This window comes from Dermochelys coriacea, chromosome 1 (assembly GCF_009764565.3).
Source record: "Dermochelys coriacea isolate rDerCor1 chromosome 1, rDerCor1.pri.v4, whole genome shotgun sequence".
In the NCBI taxonomy this organism is placed as follows: domain Eukaryota; kingdom Metazoa; phylum Chordata; order Testudines; family Dermochelyidae; genus Dermochelys; species Dermochelys coriacea.
The window spans coordinates 113,327,012-113,345,568 of NC_050068.2; the positions used below are offsets into that span (position 1 = coordinate 113,327,012).

General features: G+C 46.8%; 1 protein-coding gene across 12 annotated transcripts in view; it reads right to left on the minus strand.

Annotated features, from left to right (window-relative positions):
- Positions 1-18,557, minus strand: part of LIMS1 (LIM zinc finger domain containing 1) — a 135,468-nt gene that overhangs the window by 23,039 nt on the left and 93,872 nt on the right. For 11 of the 12 annotated variants that reach the window (XM_038406166.2, XM_043510197.1, XM_043510577.1 and 8 more), the window contains 2 exons: positions 12,618-12,684; positions 1,159-1,279 (listed from right to left, as the gene is read on the minus strand). In XM_038406166.2, coding sequence (XP_038262094.1) covers positions 1,159-1,279; positions 12,618-12,684 — 188 coding nt within the window. The other variant, XM_043510531.1, reaches the window with a different exon arrangement.

Here is an 18,557-nt window from a genome sequence, read left to right on the forward strand (position 1 = left end):
CCTTAAGAGAAACCCAAGCTCAACACAGGGGAAAAAAGTCAGTTTACTTCCATCCAGCCCAGGCACTCATTCTTCTCTTCTCTTGCATTTAATGTACTTGTAAAAGTAAAAAAGGAATTAGAATTTGCTAAAGATTTTTGTTGCCAAGTGTTTTACTCTGTGAATCACGGAAGTTTAGATGGGAAGCTATATGCTCACTTAAGCTCTGATTCTGTACTTATGTATGAATGTCACTTTTCCATGTGAAGTCACATGCTTAAAGTTAAGCATGTATCTGTTTGCAAGATAGTGGCCCAGGACATTTACTCACATTGAAAAAATCTTACTCTAGGAATAGTCCCATTGTATTTAAGGGGACTACTCCAGGAGTAAGGTGCTGCTAATAAGTCAGAGTAAGGGTATCACAACGTGACCCACAATGGCCTTGAAACAGCTTGCAAAGAAGAGCAACATTTTTACGTATGAACCAAACTACTGCTTTTTCCAAGCTCCCTAATATAAAATCATCTCAGTCAGGTAAAATTCACACACAAAAAAGCATAAAAACAGAAAATAAAAAGCACTGAGTGTAGCAATGCACTTTATTCTGGAGAGGTGCCATCAGAATTCCAAAGTGGTGCAAGGTAGGTGTGTACACTTTTGTCTAAATTTTTAGTACCTCAGCACCACTGGTTGTGATGCATGAGTTGCTGGAATACACTAGAAAAAATCTGACATCATGTAAAAGAATTAATGGGGTACATTTATCTCTCTCTGGTACACTACTTCCAAAATGTTCTCCCCTATTATATCTCAAAGTACCACTGGCACTGAGTGACGTAAGATAACAGATATACCCAGAAGGTGACCTTGATGGAAAGTCGGAAGGTGTAGTGGAACATTCTTTAAATGTTTTTGTAAGTATTAAAAAACAAATCAATATTTAATATTTACATTTAATTTCTGATCTGTGTTCTCTGCAGATCATACTTGCTTGAACCTCTGTCCAATAAAGGAACTTTACACGTAAACAGAGATACTTTAGATACTCCTTTAACTGTGTTTTATTAAAGAGGTTACATCATGTCAGCTAAAGATTTTTAGAAGCCTTAATAAACTGTAAACCCCATCATCACTTCACTTTGCTTATGATCAATACAGAAGAGGGTGAAGATCTACCTGCCAGCATTCTTGACAAATCCAATATCTGCCAGTACTTGTTGGCAGATATCACAGCAGAAGCATTCTGGATGCCAGCTATTATTCATAGCTTTAATAACACGACCGATAATGAACTCACCTGTAGGTAAATAAAATATCTGGATGTTAAAAAATAAAACAAAGTTGTTCTAAATACCAAAGTGCTTTAAGTAACACTGTATCAGACAAAGTAAAAAAAAAAAAAAACAACAAAAAAAACAAAAAACTCCCAGCTTGCGGGTTCAGGTATATGGCTCCAGGGGCTCTGGTTCTCAACCTTATTCTTGGCTAAAAATCCAAGCAAATTCCCTTACTAACAAAGCACTTCCCCTTCTAGCTAATACTTCATTCATCCACCCTCCTTCATACACTTCATTTTCTGTATATCTGAGTTTTTCTTTTACCACCCCTCACCTTTTCCAGTCATCTGATCTCTTATGTTGTTTTGATATTCATGCAGTTCTTTATTCTGCATGACTTTTTCCTAATTACTTTCTCCTTTCTTCTCTGAGTAAACTAGTAGATTAGCAGGATTTTTGTTTTTATTTATACTCTAGTAGTTCCCAAAGGCTCTAGGCACTTTAAAAATGCAAAGAAAGATTCAGTCCCGGCTCTGAAGAGCATACCATCTCCTGAAGGATGGGTGAATGGGATACAACACAAATCATGTGATGATATATGCACTTCTTGCTGGCCAAGCAAAATGAGGCCTCACACTCAATTTGATGTCATTTCTCTGTTGGTCTGTCTAACATGGTAATTTTTGAAGACCACGTCTAATTTTATTGACGCTCAGAAAAACTGGAAAAAAAAGTTACTTATATTTAGTAACGGGAGGTTCTTCTGAGTGCTGATTCCTATGTGTATTCCACTGTGGATGATTGACAAGAAGTACTCAAATAGGAGGGCGAGAGGTTGTAGATGGCAGAGCTGAACAAAGGACTGCTGTTCCAAAAGATGCATCAGCAGAGGAGTCCTGTACTAAGGCACAGTGTCTAATAAATGTGTGGACTGAGTGCCATGTAGCTGCCTTACAATTATCAATTAGAGGCACCCCTATTGAAAAGAAGCCATAGATGTTGCTTGCATTCTTGTGGAATGAGCTCTTACCCCATGAGGAGGGGGAAGATTTGCTGATATCAGTTGTCTACATGCAGGCCAACATCCATTTTGAGATTCTTTGAGAGAATATAACCTGACCCTTGGCTCTGTCCATTATGGTGACAAATAGTCCAGAGGATTTCCTGATTGTTTTCATACTCTGCAGGTTATGAAAGGCTAAGCCTTGCCAAACACTGAGGGAATGGAGCCTCCTTTCTTCTCAGGATGTGTGAAGTTTTGGGACAAATGCAGGTAAGCGGATAGGCTAGTTCAGGTGAAACTCAGACTGGGGGTGAATTTAGGGTATAAATTTAATCGAAGCTTGTCCTTATGCAATATAGTGTAAGGAGGATCTGCCATCAATGCCCCAAGCTCACCAACCCACGTGGCTGAGGTGATGGCTACCAGGAATGAGACCTTCATGGATAGGAGAGACATGAAACAAGAAGCTAATGTTTCAAATCGAGGCTTAGTGAGCACTGAGAAAACAAGGTTCAAGTCCCATTGAGGAATAGGCTTTCTGATAGGCCGAAAGGTTCTGATTAGACCTTTCCAGAATTTGCTAGCCGGAGAGTGCACAAAGATCGAGTAGCCCCGTAAAGGCAGATGATTGCCAAATGAACCCATGAGGAACTGACAATCTTATTGTCTGCACAGAAAGAATACAGTCCAGAATGAGAGGAATATCTGTGGGTTCTAGAGAAATACATCTTTGATACGCCCAGATAGCTTGGTTAGGTAATATTTTCTAGTGGAATCTTTCCTACTATTAGAAAGGACGTTCTGTACAGCTTCAGAACACAATTGCTCTAAGGATGATGCCTATCCACAAACCAAGCTCTGGGAGGAAGCAGATGTGGGTTGGGATGCCTGATTTTGCCATTCCTCCGACTCAGAAGACTGGGAAACATAGGAATAATGATCAGTACCCAAAAACAACATGCGTAGGAGGTTCGGGAATCAAAACTTCTGGGTTAGTTGGGGGCAATAAGAATAACTCATGCATTGTCCTATCAAATAGTGCACAAATCTTGAGGCAGGAGTGGTAGTGGCGGGAGACATAGTTCAGATGGTCTGACAATGGAAGGAGTAAAGCATTGCCTTGTGAGTGGTGACCAAAGGATCTTTTGGAGCAGTATACGTAGCATTTCCTCTTTGTTTGGGAGGTAAATAGGTCCCTCGTGGAGGTCCCCCCACAGAGCGAAAATATTGATTATCACAGAGTTGTGTAGCTCCCACTTGTAATCGACCTGCAAAGTGTCCTGTTAGGGCCCTGAGCTCCGAGACCTGCCTGGCCGACGTGATAGCTACCAGGAAGGCCACCTTCCACGAGAGGCGAGACCAGGAACACATGGCCAGTGGTTCAAACGGGGCCCCCATGAGATGAACCACCACCAGATTTAGGTTCCACTGTGGAACCGGGGCTTGGAATATGGGTAGAGATGGTCCAAACCCTTAAGGAATCAGCCGGTCATAGCATGGGAAAACACGGTGTGCCCTTGCACCGGGGGATGAAAGGCCGAGATGGCCGCCAAGTGTACCCTGACTGACGAGGGCACCAGTCCCTGGGCCCTCAGGTGGAGGAGGTAATCAAGGATAAACTGGATTAGGGCAGCCATCGGGGAAACACGCTGGCCTGCGGCCCACCTGAAAAACCAAGACCACTTCTTCACACAGGAGTGGCAAGTGGAGGGCCGTCTACTTTCGAGGAGGACGCGCTAAACCTGTTCCGAGCATGTCCTTTCCTCACCACCTGGCCACTGAGCAACCACGCCGTGAGGTGAAGCATTGCTAGGTTGGGATGGAGAAGGCGGCCCTGGTCCTGAGAGGAGGTCTGGGTGGACAGGCAACTGCCATGGCAGAGCTATCACCAGCCCCAAGAGGGTCCCGTACCCGTGTTGCCTGGGCAATGCCGGTTAACGAGGAAGATCCTGGCTTTGTCCATCTTTATTTTCTCCAAGACCTTGCCGATCAGAGGGAACTGGGGAAAGGCATAGAGAAGCTGGCCTGACCAGGACAGGGTAAAGGCATCAGAGATAGCTCCCCTCCCTAGGGCCCCCCGGAGCAGAACCGTGGGCATCGTCGATTCTGCCCGGTTGCAAATAGGTCCATCTGGAGAGTATCCCACCTTCGGAAGAGATGATGAGATGTAGAGACCACTAGTTTTGAGAGGAAAAATTCCTGCTCAAGCGATCCACCCTGACATTCTGGGCGCCGGGCAGGTGGTAGGCTTTTAGGTAGATGTTGTGGGCTATACAGAAGTCTAACAGACTGAGGGCTTCGTGGCAGAGGATCAGGCACCACCTGGCCTGTTGATATAGAACATCGAGGCCGTGTTGTCCGTGAGGACTCTGACTACCTTGCCCTCCAGGTCTGAGCGGAAGGCCATACACGCCAGTCGCACTGCCCTGAGTTCCTTGACATTTATATGATGAGGTAGGTCTTGCAGAGACCACAGGCCTTGGGTCTGAAAATTCCCCACATGGGCCCCCCAACCCAGGGTCCGATGCATTGGACACCAGCTCCAATGGCGGGGCCCTATCCCTGACGGGACCCCTGGAGGCATGTTGTTTGGGCCGGACCACCACCGTAGGGAGGTGATCACCGAGTTCAGCATGGTGAGGACTTTGTCCATTCTGTCCATGGCCTGGGAGAACTGCGAGGCCAGCCAGAGCTGGAGGGGCCTCATTCTGAGTCTGGCGTGACGGACCACATATATGCACGCAGCCAGGTGGCCCAGCAGTTGCAGGCAAGCCCTGGCTGTTGTCACCGGGAACCTTGTGACCGAGTCGATGAGCCCTTTCAGGGCCTTGAATCTGTCTGGTGGGAGAGAGGCCCTGGCTGACATTGTGTCCAGTAGTGCCCCGATAAACTTTATGCATTGGACCGGGACTAACATGGACTTGGCATTGTTTATCAACAGGCCCAGGGCAGTACATGTGGACAGGAGGAGCGCCACATGATCACTGACCTGCGACCGGGAGGTGCCTTTGACAAGCCAGTCATCCAGATATGGGAATATTTGGACCCCCTGGTTTCTGAGGGAGGCCGCTACCACTGCCATACACTTTGTAAAGACCCTGGGGGCAGTGGACAGACCAAACGGTAGGACCGTGAATTGATAGTGACTCTGTCCCACCACGAAAGGAAGGAAGTGTCTGTGCCTCTCGAATATGTGGATGTGGAAGTACGCGTCCTGTAGATCGAGGGCAGCGTACCAGTCCCCGGGATCCAGGGAGGAGGCCAGGGAAACCAGGCGGAACTTGAGTTTCACCGTGTAGTGGTTCAGGCCTCGCAGGTCCATGATGGGCCTGAGCTCCCCTTTGGCCTTCGGGATAAGGAAATACTAGGAGTAATACCCCTTGCCCAGGAACTCCTTGGGCACTTCCTCTATAGCTCCTAGGTCCAGGAGCTGCCTCACCTCCTGCTCAAGCAGGGCCTTGTGAGAGGAGTCCCCCAGAAGGGACGGGGGTGGAGATAAACTGAAGGGTGTAACCCCGGGAGATGGTGTTGAGGACCCATTGGTCCGAGGTGAGCCACGACCATTCCAGGAGGAAAGCACACAACTGATTGGAGAAAAGGAGCTTTATTGGGGGTAGGTCCCTGCTGAGAACCCCCAAGCGTCCCGTCAAAAGCGCCTTTTGCCCGCTTGCTTGCCCCTTAGAAAACCCAGGCTGGGGGGCAGGCCAGGATTGCCATTGCAGGCGCTTTCTATAGTCCCGCTGCTTTTTAAGGGCGGCCTTGTACTTCGGGAGGGCGGCCTGGGCAGGACTTGGACTTGGGTTTTGCCGGAGAAGGGACATAGAAGCCCAAGGTCTAGAGGTTCGTGCGGGAGTCCTTCATGCCATGCAGCCTTGTGTCTGTTTCCTCAGCAAACAGAGCCTTCCCGTCGAAAGGGAGATCATGCATTGATGACTGCGGTTCACTGGAGCACCCAGAGAGCAGAAGCCACGACGCCCGTCTCATGGACACTGCCAAGGCCATGGACCGTGCGGCTGTGTCTGCTGCATCCGAAGCGGCCTGCAGGGATGCCCTTGTGGCCACCGTCCCTTCCTCCATGAGCGCCTTAAACTCCTTCTTATCGTGCTCCTGGAGGGAGTCCTCAAACTTGGGGAGAGATTCCCAGAGGTTAAACTCGTAGCGATTCAGGAGAGCCTGATGGTTTGCTACTTGTAGCTGAAAGCTTGACGACGAATAAACTTTTCTCCCGAAAGTATCCAGCCTCCGAGAGTCTTTGTTCTTGGGGGTTGGGGCTGGTTGCCCCTGCCGCTCACGGTGGTTGACCAACTCGACCACCAAGGAGTTGGGAGCCAGGTAGGTATACAGATACTCGTGTCCTTTCATGGGTACAAAGTACTTGCGCTCTGCCTTTTTAGAGATGGGAGCCAATGAGGCTGGTGTTTGCCACAGGGCATTTGAAATTCTTGCCACCCCTTCCTGGAGCAGCAAGGCCAACCTGACAAGTGCTGAAGGAGACAGCACATTGAACAGGGAGTCTGAGGGTCCTTCCATCTCTTCAGACTGGAGGTGGAGGCTCGCTGCCACCCTTTTTAGGAGCCTGGTAGTACTCCTGTGGGACAGAAGGGGGCGGGGCCGCAATCAGCTCCTCCAGACGGGGCAAAGCTGGTGCGGTGCTTTGGGTGTCGTCTGGCACCGGAGGATCCACCACCTGGTCGGACTCCCGGCACGGTACCGAGGACACACCGACCTTTATTCTGGCGGTCTAAAGATGGACGCTGACAGTGCTTCCGAGGCCCCAGCTACCGAGCGAGCCCCCACTGGGGGCTGTGCTGAAGGCCACGGTGCCCACTGGTACCACTGGGCCGGCCATAACACTTGGTGCCATTGCGCTTGCTGCAGCACCAGCAGGGCCGGCTGTTCGGGCTGGCTAGCTTGGCCTGTAGATGGGCAGCTGTGAGGGGAGGCCGGGCTGGCATATGATCCGCTGCTGCCTCTGGACTGGGAGTATTGACGGTGCTGGGACCTAAATTGGCCAAGGGACCGTGATCTCGACGTGGAGGAGCAGAACCGACGGTAGCAGCTGCTCCATGAACGGCCTCAACGGGCGGACCTGCGTCGGCGAGACTCCAGCTATCGACACCCAGGGCTACGGTGACTTGGAACGGGAATCCGAGCGGGAATGGCATCGACTGCGAGATGAGGACCATTGGTGACATCCGCCATAGTCCCATTGATATTCGCTTCATGAAGATGAGCGGTGCTGGGAGTCCCGGTCAGAAGGCACCCATCTGGACAGTCTGGCTGGCATCGAGAGCAAGCCACATGGACTGAGCCCTGAACGGTCACTGGGCGGTGAGCCATGTCGGGAATGTTCCCTCGACCGAGACTGGTACCGGGCCAGTGGCGACTGCTGTGATCCCAGCGGCAGCTTGCCTCTGGAGCGTAGGGCTGACGTGACGTCCCTGTCCGCCTTGAGTGCTTCGGGCATAGATGGCATCCGGAGAGGCCTGCTCTGAAGGAGCCGGGCTACTCCGCTCAACATGAGTAGGAGGCCTAGGGCCCGATGGGGATCGAGGACTACCTGACATGGGCCTAGCCTCTGTCTCAGACTTCCCTTGGTGCCGTTGTGAAGAGGGAGTCTTTCCGGTCCTCTGGGTATGCCCCATGGACGGGGAGCGGTGCTGACTGCACAGTGGTACCGGAAGGTCTCCGCGTACCAATGCCACGGTGGTGTGTACCGGTTCGGAACGGTATGCTGGGGTCGGGGCCAGCTCTGACTCTATCAGAATGGCCCGGAGCCTAATGTCCCTTTCTTTTTTAGTCCGGGGTTTGAAAGACTTGCAGATCTTGCACATTTCGCTGATATGGGTTTCTCCCAAGCATAGAGCACCTACAAGAGCCGCATGACTTAAAGTCTGGGGCACGGGGCATGCTGCAGCCCAGGCTCAATGACTAACTAAACTAACTGAATTAGCTAACTAACTACAGGTACTACTGAACAAACGAAGAGTTCTGGGGACGAGCTGCAGCAAAGCTGAAGCTGAGCAGTTCCGACGCACCTTCACTGGTGGCAAGAAGGAACTGAGGGTGGGGGGAGCACAGCCCCACTTATACTGTGCCAGGCAGGCACCGCGGGGGGCCGATCCCCCCTACAGGTACTGCTAGGGGAAAAACTTCCGGCACCGGTGCATGTGGCGAGCACGCACACCTATTGTGGAATACACATGAGCAATCACTCAAAAAAGAACAGAAATTTCGCACCTTTGTCTGAGACATAGTACCATTTCTCTGCCCTCTTAGCGCTAGGGGTATGGCTGGGGTATGCCAGACCACTCTAGCTGACTCCAGGATGGCTTTGTTAACCAAGACCGCTATTCTACTGGAGCTGGAGGACTGAAGGATGTCCAGGAGCTTGTGTTGAGGACCCTGAACCTCCTCAAGAGGAATCTGCAAAGGAGTTCCTGGAATGGCTTATAGTCATTGGGGAGCAGGGTGGAGACATCAGGGTCAGTACCTCATCTGGTGATAAAAACGCCAATCTTATCAGATCCAATGGAACCACTGGATCCGGAGCATACTCTTCCTCAGCAGGATCTGAGGACAGCTCGTATTGTCTCCTCAAAGGGGAGGAAAGGGATGACTTCCTAGCAGACTGGACCTACTACAAGATGGTACTGGTCCCATGGCCCAGAGTATGGCCAATAGGATGGATTGAATGGGGGGGGGGGTTGTGGTGGTCCCCATGGCATGAGGTACCAACAGTTCTGAGGCAGATGAGGAGGCAGAGGTTGGTCTCAAGCTGGGCCAAGTCTTCTGACCAGGAAGGTGTGTCTTGCAGGAAGAAGGCATAATGGTTCAGTGGGTGATTCAGAATCTCCCGATAAGAAGAAAGCCAATTCCAGTTCCAATGGTGGTACTGAGAGTGCCACTGGAGGAGAAATCACAGCCTGAAGATGGTATAGGAGACAGATTCCTCCCATAGGCCAGCTCCCCTGGTGGAGTTATAACCTTTCTCAAAATGGGGGGACCCGATGGAGTGAGAGACTCTGGGTCTGGGAGAGCGAAGATGTCCTCAGGAGAACTGTAGGTCTTGGCTCTTCCTAGAGAGAGAGAGAGAGAGAGGTGTCCTGTCCACCCAAACCCCCAGAGCTGCAAAAGAGACAGTCCGTGCCAAAACCACTGAAAGCAGAGATGGTACCGTGGGTAACTGATGCTCTTGGCAACTGGTCTTTGTCAGTGCTGGCAGATCCCAGGATTTGTGCTTGGGAGGTACTGGAGGGCCCAGGGTCATGCCTCTGAGACTTAGGACATACTAAGCACCCTTGGGCTGAGCTAGTGGTCAGTTTAGGTAGGACTGAATCCAGCTTTTTTGAAGTGGATTTGGAGGAAGACTCAGACTTATGCTTATGAGAATGCTCCCTGCTTCCCTGACAAGATCCTGACAAGGGATTTATGGGAGTAAACTCCTTTGTGCCTGAGTTGGACCTAGTGGCAGGAGGCATGCTCCTTGCTTTATCAGTTCAGTGTAGTGGGAGGGGTCCCTGGCCTGGGTCCGATTGTAGCTTTGTGATCTTTTTTATTAGATGCTTTCTGGGTACAGCTAATACTACACCTTACTGTGATGGGGGCTTCCCTGAAGCAGTATAAGCACTGTTGGTGGTCATTACTGACTGAGAAGGATTGCAGGCAGGAAGCAGAAATTTTGAAGCCCAAAGTCCTGGGCGTAGTCCAGTACCCAAATGGGGTATCGGCATGGGGGCATGCTCTCCAGGTCAGGGGAGACTAACTATAAAACGCTAAAACTGTCAGATAAAAACTAGAATATAAAAAAGCTATTTACAGATATCTAAATATATTTTCACAGATAAAGAAGCTAAAGCTTCGGATACTGGAGGACCCAACCTGGACCAAGCGGCAGTGAGAAGGAACTGGAGAGGCGGTTGGTCAGCCCCACCCTTTATTTCCTAATTAGGAGGCACAAGGTGAGCCAGGGTGCATGTGTGGACCAACGGATGCTGCTTTCACAATTCTCTGGCTCTGGATGCATGGAGTGCATGCGTATCCACAGTGGAATACCGACAGGGACCAGCACTCGAAGAAGAAGCCTGAGTTGCACACAAATGCTCATACGGTGCTCCAGGCAGAGAAGCATTGTGAGATCAGAGGTAACTCAACCAGTCATTATTCGCTCCCTCCATTGCATTTTCATACTTCAATCCAGGGCTTAAATTCAGCTGGAGCCATCCAGTGTGGAATTCCAGTAAATATTTTGAAACCTGCAGAAGCCCTGGTGTGAGCAGAGCCCCAAGCCCCAGCGTGCACCGCGGGGCAGAAGCCCCATGCCCCAGCACCTCCCGTGGGGCTGAAGTTCAAGGCTCCAGGAAATACTGGGAGGAAATTTAAGCCTTGCTTCAATCCCATTGGTGAAATGAATCAGCAAATGGAACTGCTGATCAAGACTGAGGTGCTTTGCCAGACTGCTGGGGGCGTGAAGGTTTAGGACTGGAAGATTGGGGGCTCCTTCAGATCAGGAGCTATATTGGTTGAGTAGGAGTGAGACTTGAGAGTTGCACTGTGGCTCCATCCACACTGTGCCTCCCTCAGGCAAGATCATTTACCTTTGCCCAGTCACAACTGTTTTAGTTCATCTAAACAGTATCCATTTGGTATTGCAGGCAGAGAGATTTGTCAAGGGGAGAGATGACCAAGAAGGCAGCAGAATTAGGGTGGGGGGACGGCACACCAGGAGCTTGTGGGGAGAATGGAGGAATGCATTGAGCCCCTCATCTGTGCAATGTGGTTGGTCTACAGAAACAACAAACTCCGTCATCAGTCTAGTTAGTCATACATTTGAGTGTTTGTTTGTTTATTTGTTATACACACTAAATTCCCCTTCCCACATCTTTCCTTCACCATTCAACCCCCTTTGCCCAGAGCAATCCCTAGCTTTAGATATAGTGTCCATAAGCCTCTCTCTGCCAGCATTCAACCTCTTCCCTTCATACAAATAAGCAGTTTACACACAAGATAAATAAGTGAAATAAGTAGCTTCCTGTGGATGTCAAGAAAACAATGAGGCTTCAGGAGAGATTTAAATGAGGGGAGGGTAGTGACTTTTCAGACCAGCTCAGGAAAGGCATTCCATGCACAGGACAGTGTTGAAGAAAGCTGAGAAACGATTATGGGAGGAGCAGGCAATAAGGGTGTGATGTGTCATTCCATATTCTTTATGAAAATATGCTTTTGATATAAATATGACATAACAGATATACTTTATGCAAGATGGCTCACGTGAGATATCATTGGAAAGGTTATGATTTACTGAATGTGATTATCCTATTTATATGCATGTATCATTTCTGTAACTGAAATTAGGAATATTGACTACGTATCTGTATTTCAACTGTGCTACTTTGGGGGATGCCCACTGCCAACACTTCAGATACAACAATGGAAAAGCCAGACAGGGAGGATGGCCCATCAACAAGGACAATGGACTGTAAAAAAAAGCTTAGTCTTCCTGTGAACCTGTGGGTCAGCCTGTGAAGAATGGCTACAAGGGCCCCACAGAGTCAGGTGGTCTTGTCACATGATACTAAAACACATTACTTGGGACTTCTTTTAACTTTCCACTGTAAGGAAAGGGGGGTCAAACTAGGAAACAAAGGACTCCCGCCTTATGCAAATCCTATTTAAGGGTGGGGAGTGAGGTAACCCAGGTCATCAGTTCTCCCCTGCTACCCAACCCAAGATGACTGCTGGAAACAACAAAGACTGAACTGGAGGAAAGAAGTGAACCCCGCTGGAAAGGCATTTGGCCTGTGAAGAAGATTATTAGAATCACATTTAGGGTGAGAACTTACATGTAACCAGTTTCTTTAGTGTATTAAGCTTAGTTTGTGTGCTCTGTTTTATTTTCTTAGTAATCTGCCTTGTTCTGTCTGCTACCTCCTAAACTACTTAAAATACACCTTTTATAGTTAATAACTTTATTTCTGGTTTATAATATAACCCAGTTTATATGATTTCTAATTGGGGGGACAAGAAGTTGCGTATACCCTCCTCCACACTGTAGGGAAGAGGCTAATTTCATATAATTTTGGGTTTGTACTTGGGAGGGTGGACATCTGGGTGCTGTGGCAAGCCCCTTAAACAGCCTTCCCAGAGAAGATCTCTGGCTCTCTGTGCAGCTGGGTGTGGCCCTGCCTGTGTGCTTGGCTGGAAAACGCTGGGGAGCCTATCCCAGCAATGCCAGGTAAAGGGAACTCAGGCTGGCAGAATAATCTGACTCGGTGTGCTCGGTGTAATCACAAGGACTGCATTCTTTTCCAAGGTTATATGTTGAACTTACATTAAATGATCACTATAAAACTTACCACACTGATGACAGCAAGGGGCAAAAAGCATCTGAAAATCATGTTCACAATACTTCCTTCCTTCAAACTGAAAATGGGAAACAAACTAGAAGTTAGAGGAATAAAAGTGTACTTCACATTTCACATCAATAATATACATACCATCATAATACTGTATCATTCCCAGATGCAATTAAAATGTAAAAGATGACTTGGCTATAACAAAGATGAGACATACAGAAACAGGTTTTTGTGGTAGACAAACTGAGCAACCCCTTGCATACTAAATCGAGCTACCTTACGTTAACATTAAGCATGCAATACATTATTTGTTACAGTATTAACTGAGCTTTTAAAAAGCTGAGAGTCTAAAGCTTTTGCTCTCTGTTATCATTTACATTATGTCAGACAATATTTAAGTCAGATAGGATACAGAAAATCTGATGCAACATACAGTGCTACTGGCAGGAATTAACCTTTGAATTACTGGATCAACTTATAAACAGCTTTCCTACTAGGAAGCATTTTCCCTGAACTCCTCTGATCTCCTCTGTACTCTGCACTTCCTGAAAGAATGGCGCTGCATATTGGAGGAAATAAGTGCAGGAGAATGTTCATGTTAAAAATCTCTGCAATTTACTGCGTGAAACAACTTTCCAGCTCAGTAGTATAACATACAGAAAAATGTAGGAAGAGAACTTCCATTCAATCAATCTGACAAACTGATGAGGCTAAGGAAGTTCATATCTGATCTCTTTCTCAACAAAGTTCTAGATTTGGAGCTTCAAACTGGCCTATTACAGAGTTTGAGGCTAAACACATGGCTTGAACTTTCTCAAAGTCCAGGGTGGTTCAGACGTAATTTTCTGGTTCAGGCTCGTCTTCACAGAAACAGATGGGAAACGATTTCAAGGAAGTGAAGGTAGTGCTGTAAAACAACTACTATAATAATATATAGGCAAACATAGCTTGGAATGAAGGGGAGGAACTGCTCATGTATGGGTGCCTTCAGGCATCTCATAACCCAGGGGACGAGAACCTGCGGCTCCAGAGCCGCATGAAGCTCTTTGGCTGCCCCCTTGCGGGCAGCTGTTTTTTGAGGGGGTGCAAGGTGCAAGCTCTCACTTACCACAGGCAGCTCCTAGTCGGCAGCGAAGCAGGGCTCTGGCCCCACGTCTCTCCTGGAAGCAGCTGGCTCCTGGCAAGTCTCCGCGCACCCTTTGGGGGGAGGGGGCCAGCAGGTCTCCGTGTGCTGTCCACGCCCACAAGCACCGCCCCCGCCCAGTGGCGTATTAACGACAAGGTCTAGGGCGGCAAATTTACAATAGCAACCAGAGGCTGCTTCCCTCAGTGCCGGTTCGCGCCCTCTGCCCCCGCCCCAACTCCACTCCCATTCTCCACCCCCTCCCTGCCCCTATTGATCCGCTTCCCCAAATCCCCGCCCCAGCCCCGCCTGCTCTCCTGAGCGCGCCGCGTTCCCCCCTCTTCCCTGCTCCTTCGCAAAGCTGTTTCACGCACAAGCACTGGCAGGGAGCGGGGAGAAGCAGGACCCGGCGGCGCGCTCAGGGAAGGAGGCGGAGTGGAGGTGAGCTGGGGCGGCAATTATTTCAGGGCCTAGGGATGGCAAAATCTTTAATCCGCCAATGGGAGCTGCGAGGACAGTGCTGGGGGCAGAGGCAGTGTGCACAACTGCCTCCCCCGAACCAGGGGCACGCAGAAACGTGCCAGCCGCTTCTGGGAGAAGCGTGGAGCTAGAGCCCTGCTTCACCGCTAGACGGGAGCCACCTGTGGTAAGAGTCTCCCAGCCACAGCCTGCACCTCTTACCCCTTCCTACACCCCAACTCGCTGACCCAGCTCAGAACCACCTCCTGTACCCAAGCTTCCTCCCTGACCCCACAACCCCTTCTGTACCTCAATCCCTTACCCCAGCCCAGAGCCCCCTTCTGTTTATATTCAAATTCAAATGGCAGAAGTCACATTAGAAGTACTGGTGAGCAGTTATAACTTTAATATGTTCAATTATTATTAGTTGAGAAATTCTAACTCTACAAGGAGCTTTGCATGTGATGCGGGTCTTGAAATATTTTGGTCAAAGACAAAAACAAAAAAATGGCTCTTCTTTCAAATGTTGCCGATCCATCATAACCAGATGCAAATGCTAACTATGTTAAAACCAGACATATCATTATGTTTACTACAAAATGTTCGGTAATTTACAAATTGAGACAACCATTAAAATGGAGGCAATAGGAAGCATTTTAAACTGGAAACTAAAAAACAAAACAAACAGTGAATATTAAGCATAAATTAGGAATAGTATAACATTTACACATTAGCTCCTGTATACTACTCTATTATGATTCTCTAAGGATCAGAGAATTTTTATCTTTATGAACTATTATACAGCAGGGTGAGTCACACTGAACTGTCTAGCCAGGTGGCGATTTTATGATGCAGACTGCTCTTCACTATCTACTTGAGATCCCAAGCTTAGTTCTCATGCTGAACGTCACTGAGGGCACTAGGAATGAAAAGCCAGTATTCTGCAGTGAGTCATCCAACCTGTCTTATGTTAGCACAAATCAAATGTGCCAAACACTCAGTAACGTCATACAGCATAACGCTATAAAACAGATTACGTATAAGGATCTGGACATGAACATATAAGAGTATGAAATCTGAATGCTTCCTGTTTTGTGTTATTGAGTGATACAATGGAGCTCTATCTATACACGTAAACTCTGTTTGGGGATCATTGCCACTGCACGCAAATCTACATACGCCCAACCTGAAGCAAATACTCACTAGCAATCAGACACCACACAACAAAAACACTAACCCAGGAACCTATCCTTGCAACAAAGCCCGTTGCCAGCTCTGTCCACATATTTATTCAGGGGACACCATCATAGGGCCCAATTACATCAGCCACACTATCAGAGGCTCGTTCACCTGCACATCTACCAATGTGATATATGCCATCATGTGCCAGCAATGCCCCTCTGCCATGTACATTGGCCAAACTGGACAGTCTCTACATAAAAGAATAAATGGACACAAATCAGATGTCAAGAATTATAACATTCAAAAACCAGTCAGAGAACACTTATGTCTCTCTGGTCACTCGATTACAGACCTAAAAGTCGCAATATTACAACAAAAAAAACTTCAAAAACAGACTCAGAGACTGCTGAATTGGAATTAATTTGCAAACTGGACACCAATAAATTAGGCTTGAGTAAAGACTGGGAGTGGATATGTCATTACACAAAGTAAAACTATTTCCTCTTGCTTATTTTTCCCCCCTACTGTTCCTCACACGTTCTGGTCAACTGCTGGAAATGGCCATCTTGATTATCACTACAAAAGATTTTTTTTTTCTCCTGCTGGTAATAGCTCACCTTAACTGATCACTCTCCTTACAGTGTGTATGGTAACACGCATTGTTTCATGTTCTCTATGTATATAAAATTGTCCTAATGTATTTTCCACTGCATGCATCCAGTGAAGTGGGCTGTAGCCCACCAAAGCTTATGCTCAAATAAATTTGTTAGTCTCTAAGGTGCCACAAGTACTCCTGTTCTTTTTTTGAACAGGTTTTCCATCTCTTCTGTTTGTGTCAAGCAGGCATATTGTTTGTTTTAATCTATTTTTAGCTCATTTCTGCGGTACACTGTGGCTGATTCTACTGTTTACCTAGCAGTGAAAACCCTCAATCCCTGGTAACTAATACCACAATACACATTTTTAAGACATATACAGGAGTTCCAAGAATCAAAAGTTTCCAGGTAGAAAATCTTATCTTAAAATAATCACTAACTAGTTGCAAATCTCCCAGTTTTTAATAACTTAGTAGGAAGATATATAGTAAAAAGTCTTCCTTCGAGGATCCTCTCCTTAAGACAGTTTCTGCTAAACACCACCCAAATTGAGAGAGGCCTCCAGGTGCTACTCTAATATAAATAATAATTAAGTTTGCAATGTTAATTGCACCAGCATCCTCTGGCCCTGCCATAGGTTGCTAAATATTTTTAAAAAACCAAAAACCACCCCCACACCTCAGAAGCAAAACTCTCCAATGTTTGTGCCTGATTTAGCAAAATCATGAATTGTTATCCAAGTAAAACTCAAATCTTCTTAAAATGCAGGTCCTCCTCCTTGAGCATTTAGGAGGCATTTTTCTCTCTATTTCCTTCTGCAGGTGGATAGAGTTTCCCTATGTCCTTTCCCCACAAATCCGCGCCATCTGTACTAGCCTCATGTCCTACAGGAGCAGACACATGAAAAGAAGCCATGTGACAAAATAGTTTTTCTGATTACAGAGTTACCACACTAAAAGTAAGAGTAATGACTGATGTGACAGGCATCATCACTAAGCATGTGCGTTCATGTTCACTTGAACTTACTGATTTACATTCTGCAGATTGATATCAGTGTTTTAGGGTTATGTTTTATTGTCCCTTCACTATATTGGCACCAAAACTCTCAGTATAGGTTGATATGATGTTATTAGTACATGGCTATGCATTGATACATGTTATAAAACTTACAGGGACACTGTGAAACTGACTATACACAAAGTATCATCAATACATAAAATAAACAAATTAAAAAAGTAGAGGAGACTCTTCTTCCCCCATCTCTTTTGGTTTTTGTAATCTTACTTGTTAGCTTGTCACTATAGTAGGTACAAAGTTTTCTGATTCTCAGAAATGTGATTTTCAAGTTGACATTGTGCCTTTAGCCGTGATCCTATATTTCTGTCCACCTGGTGAGGAATGCAGGACTCCTAGACCCGTAGGGAATTCCAGACTGACTGTTACAAGCCTGGTGTAAAGCATGACTTGGATGGTGGCCATCTTAATAAAAAGTGAAAGCACTTTTGCCACCCTACTTTCAGGAAATATTACTCTACAGCCAACCTTAGATCTTTCAAATATACTGCAAACTTGACATATCATTATCGATCAAGCAGTTTGTGCTCCAGAAAGACTCCCGGAGAAAGTACGTTTCCAAAATCGCTGCAAGTGGTCTGGTCCATACACAAACAGGGGACACAAAAGTAATTTATTCCTGTCTCTCCCTGTTTGGAAATTGTGTTCTCCCTTAGATAGAGAAATACCTAAAAAGAGCATTTGGTAGAAAAATGTCTGCAGAGATACTCTCTGCTGTTAGTAGTAGTAGGAATTCGTATGGTTTATTTTTAAGTTGGACCAATTAGCACATATCTGTATCCCTATAACAGATGCTTTGACAAGAGCAAAATAAAGCTGACAGGCATTCAGGGAACACCACCCAGGACTGGAAAATTATTCTTTAGAGCTCCTGATAACAAACACGACACTGGGAGGTTCTATTGAGCTCAGGCCTGAAGGAACTCTCATGTTCAGTCTATCCTCCTGTTAATTGGAAATGATAGCTAGATGCACAAGGGAATTCGAGTGCACAGAGCTGTTCTGTGTAGCATAAAGAAGCTCAATGGCTCTGTCATACACAGAACACAAGAGTGCATCAAACCATAGTAAACATTACAGGGCCTCTATTTCTTCACACTAGTAGGGTGAGTCTATAATGAGGTTGAGGACCCATGCCTTAAAAGGCTCAAAGTGAGCAACACACTTGAACTATATAGAAAGAGGCAGCCTGCTGTTAACCAGAAATATCCCGTTGACTCCTAAGTTTCTGACTTGTAATAAAAGGAATATTTCATTTGCAGAAAAAGTAAAAATAAACTGAATAACGAAGCAGCTGGTAACATACAATTAAGTGCAGCACTGTAGTGCACTATTAGAAATCCACAAAATAAATGCATATTTACCCACCTTTTCTGACCCTGCATCCAGCATTCAATAATATAAACTGTGCAACTCAGGATTTATTGTGAAGATGGCAATTTAACAAGATGAACAACAGATGCTGTTTAGTTTACTAAGATTTTAATTTATTTTGCTTTGCTTTAT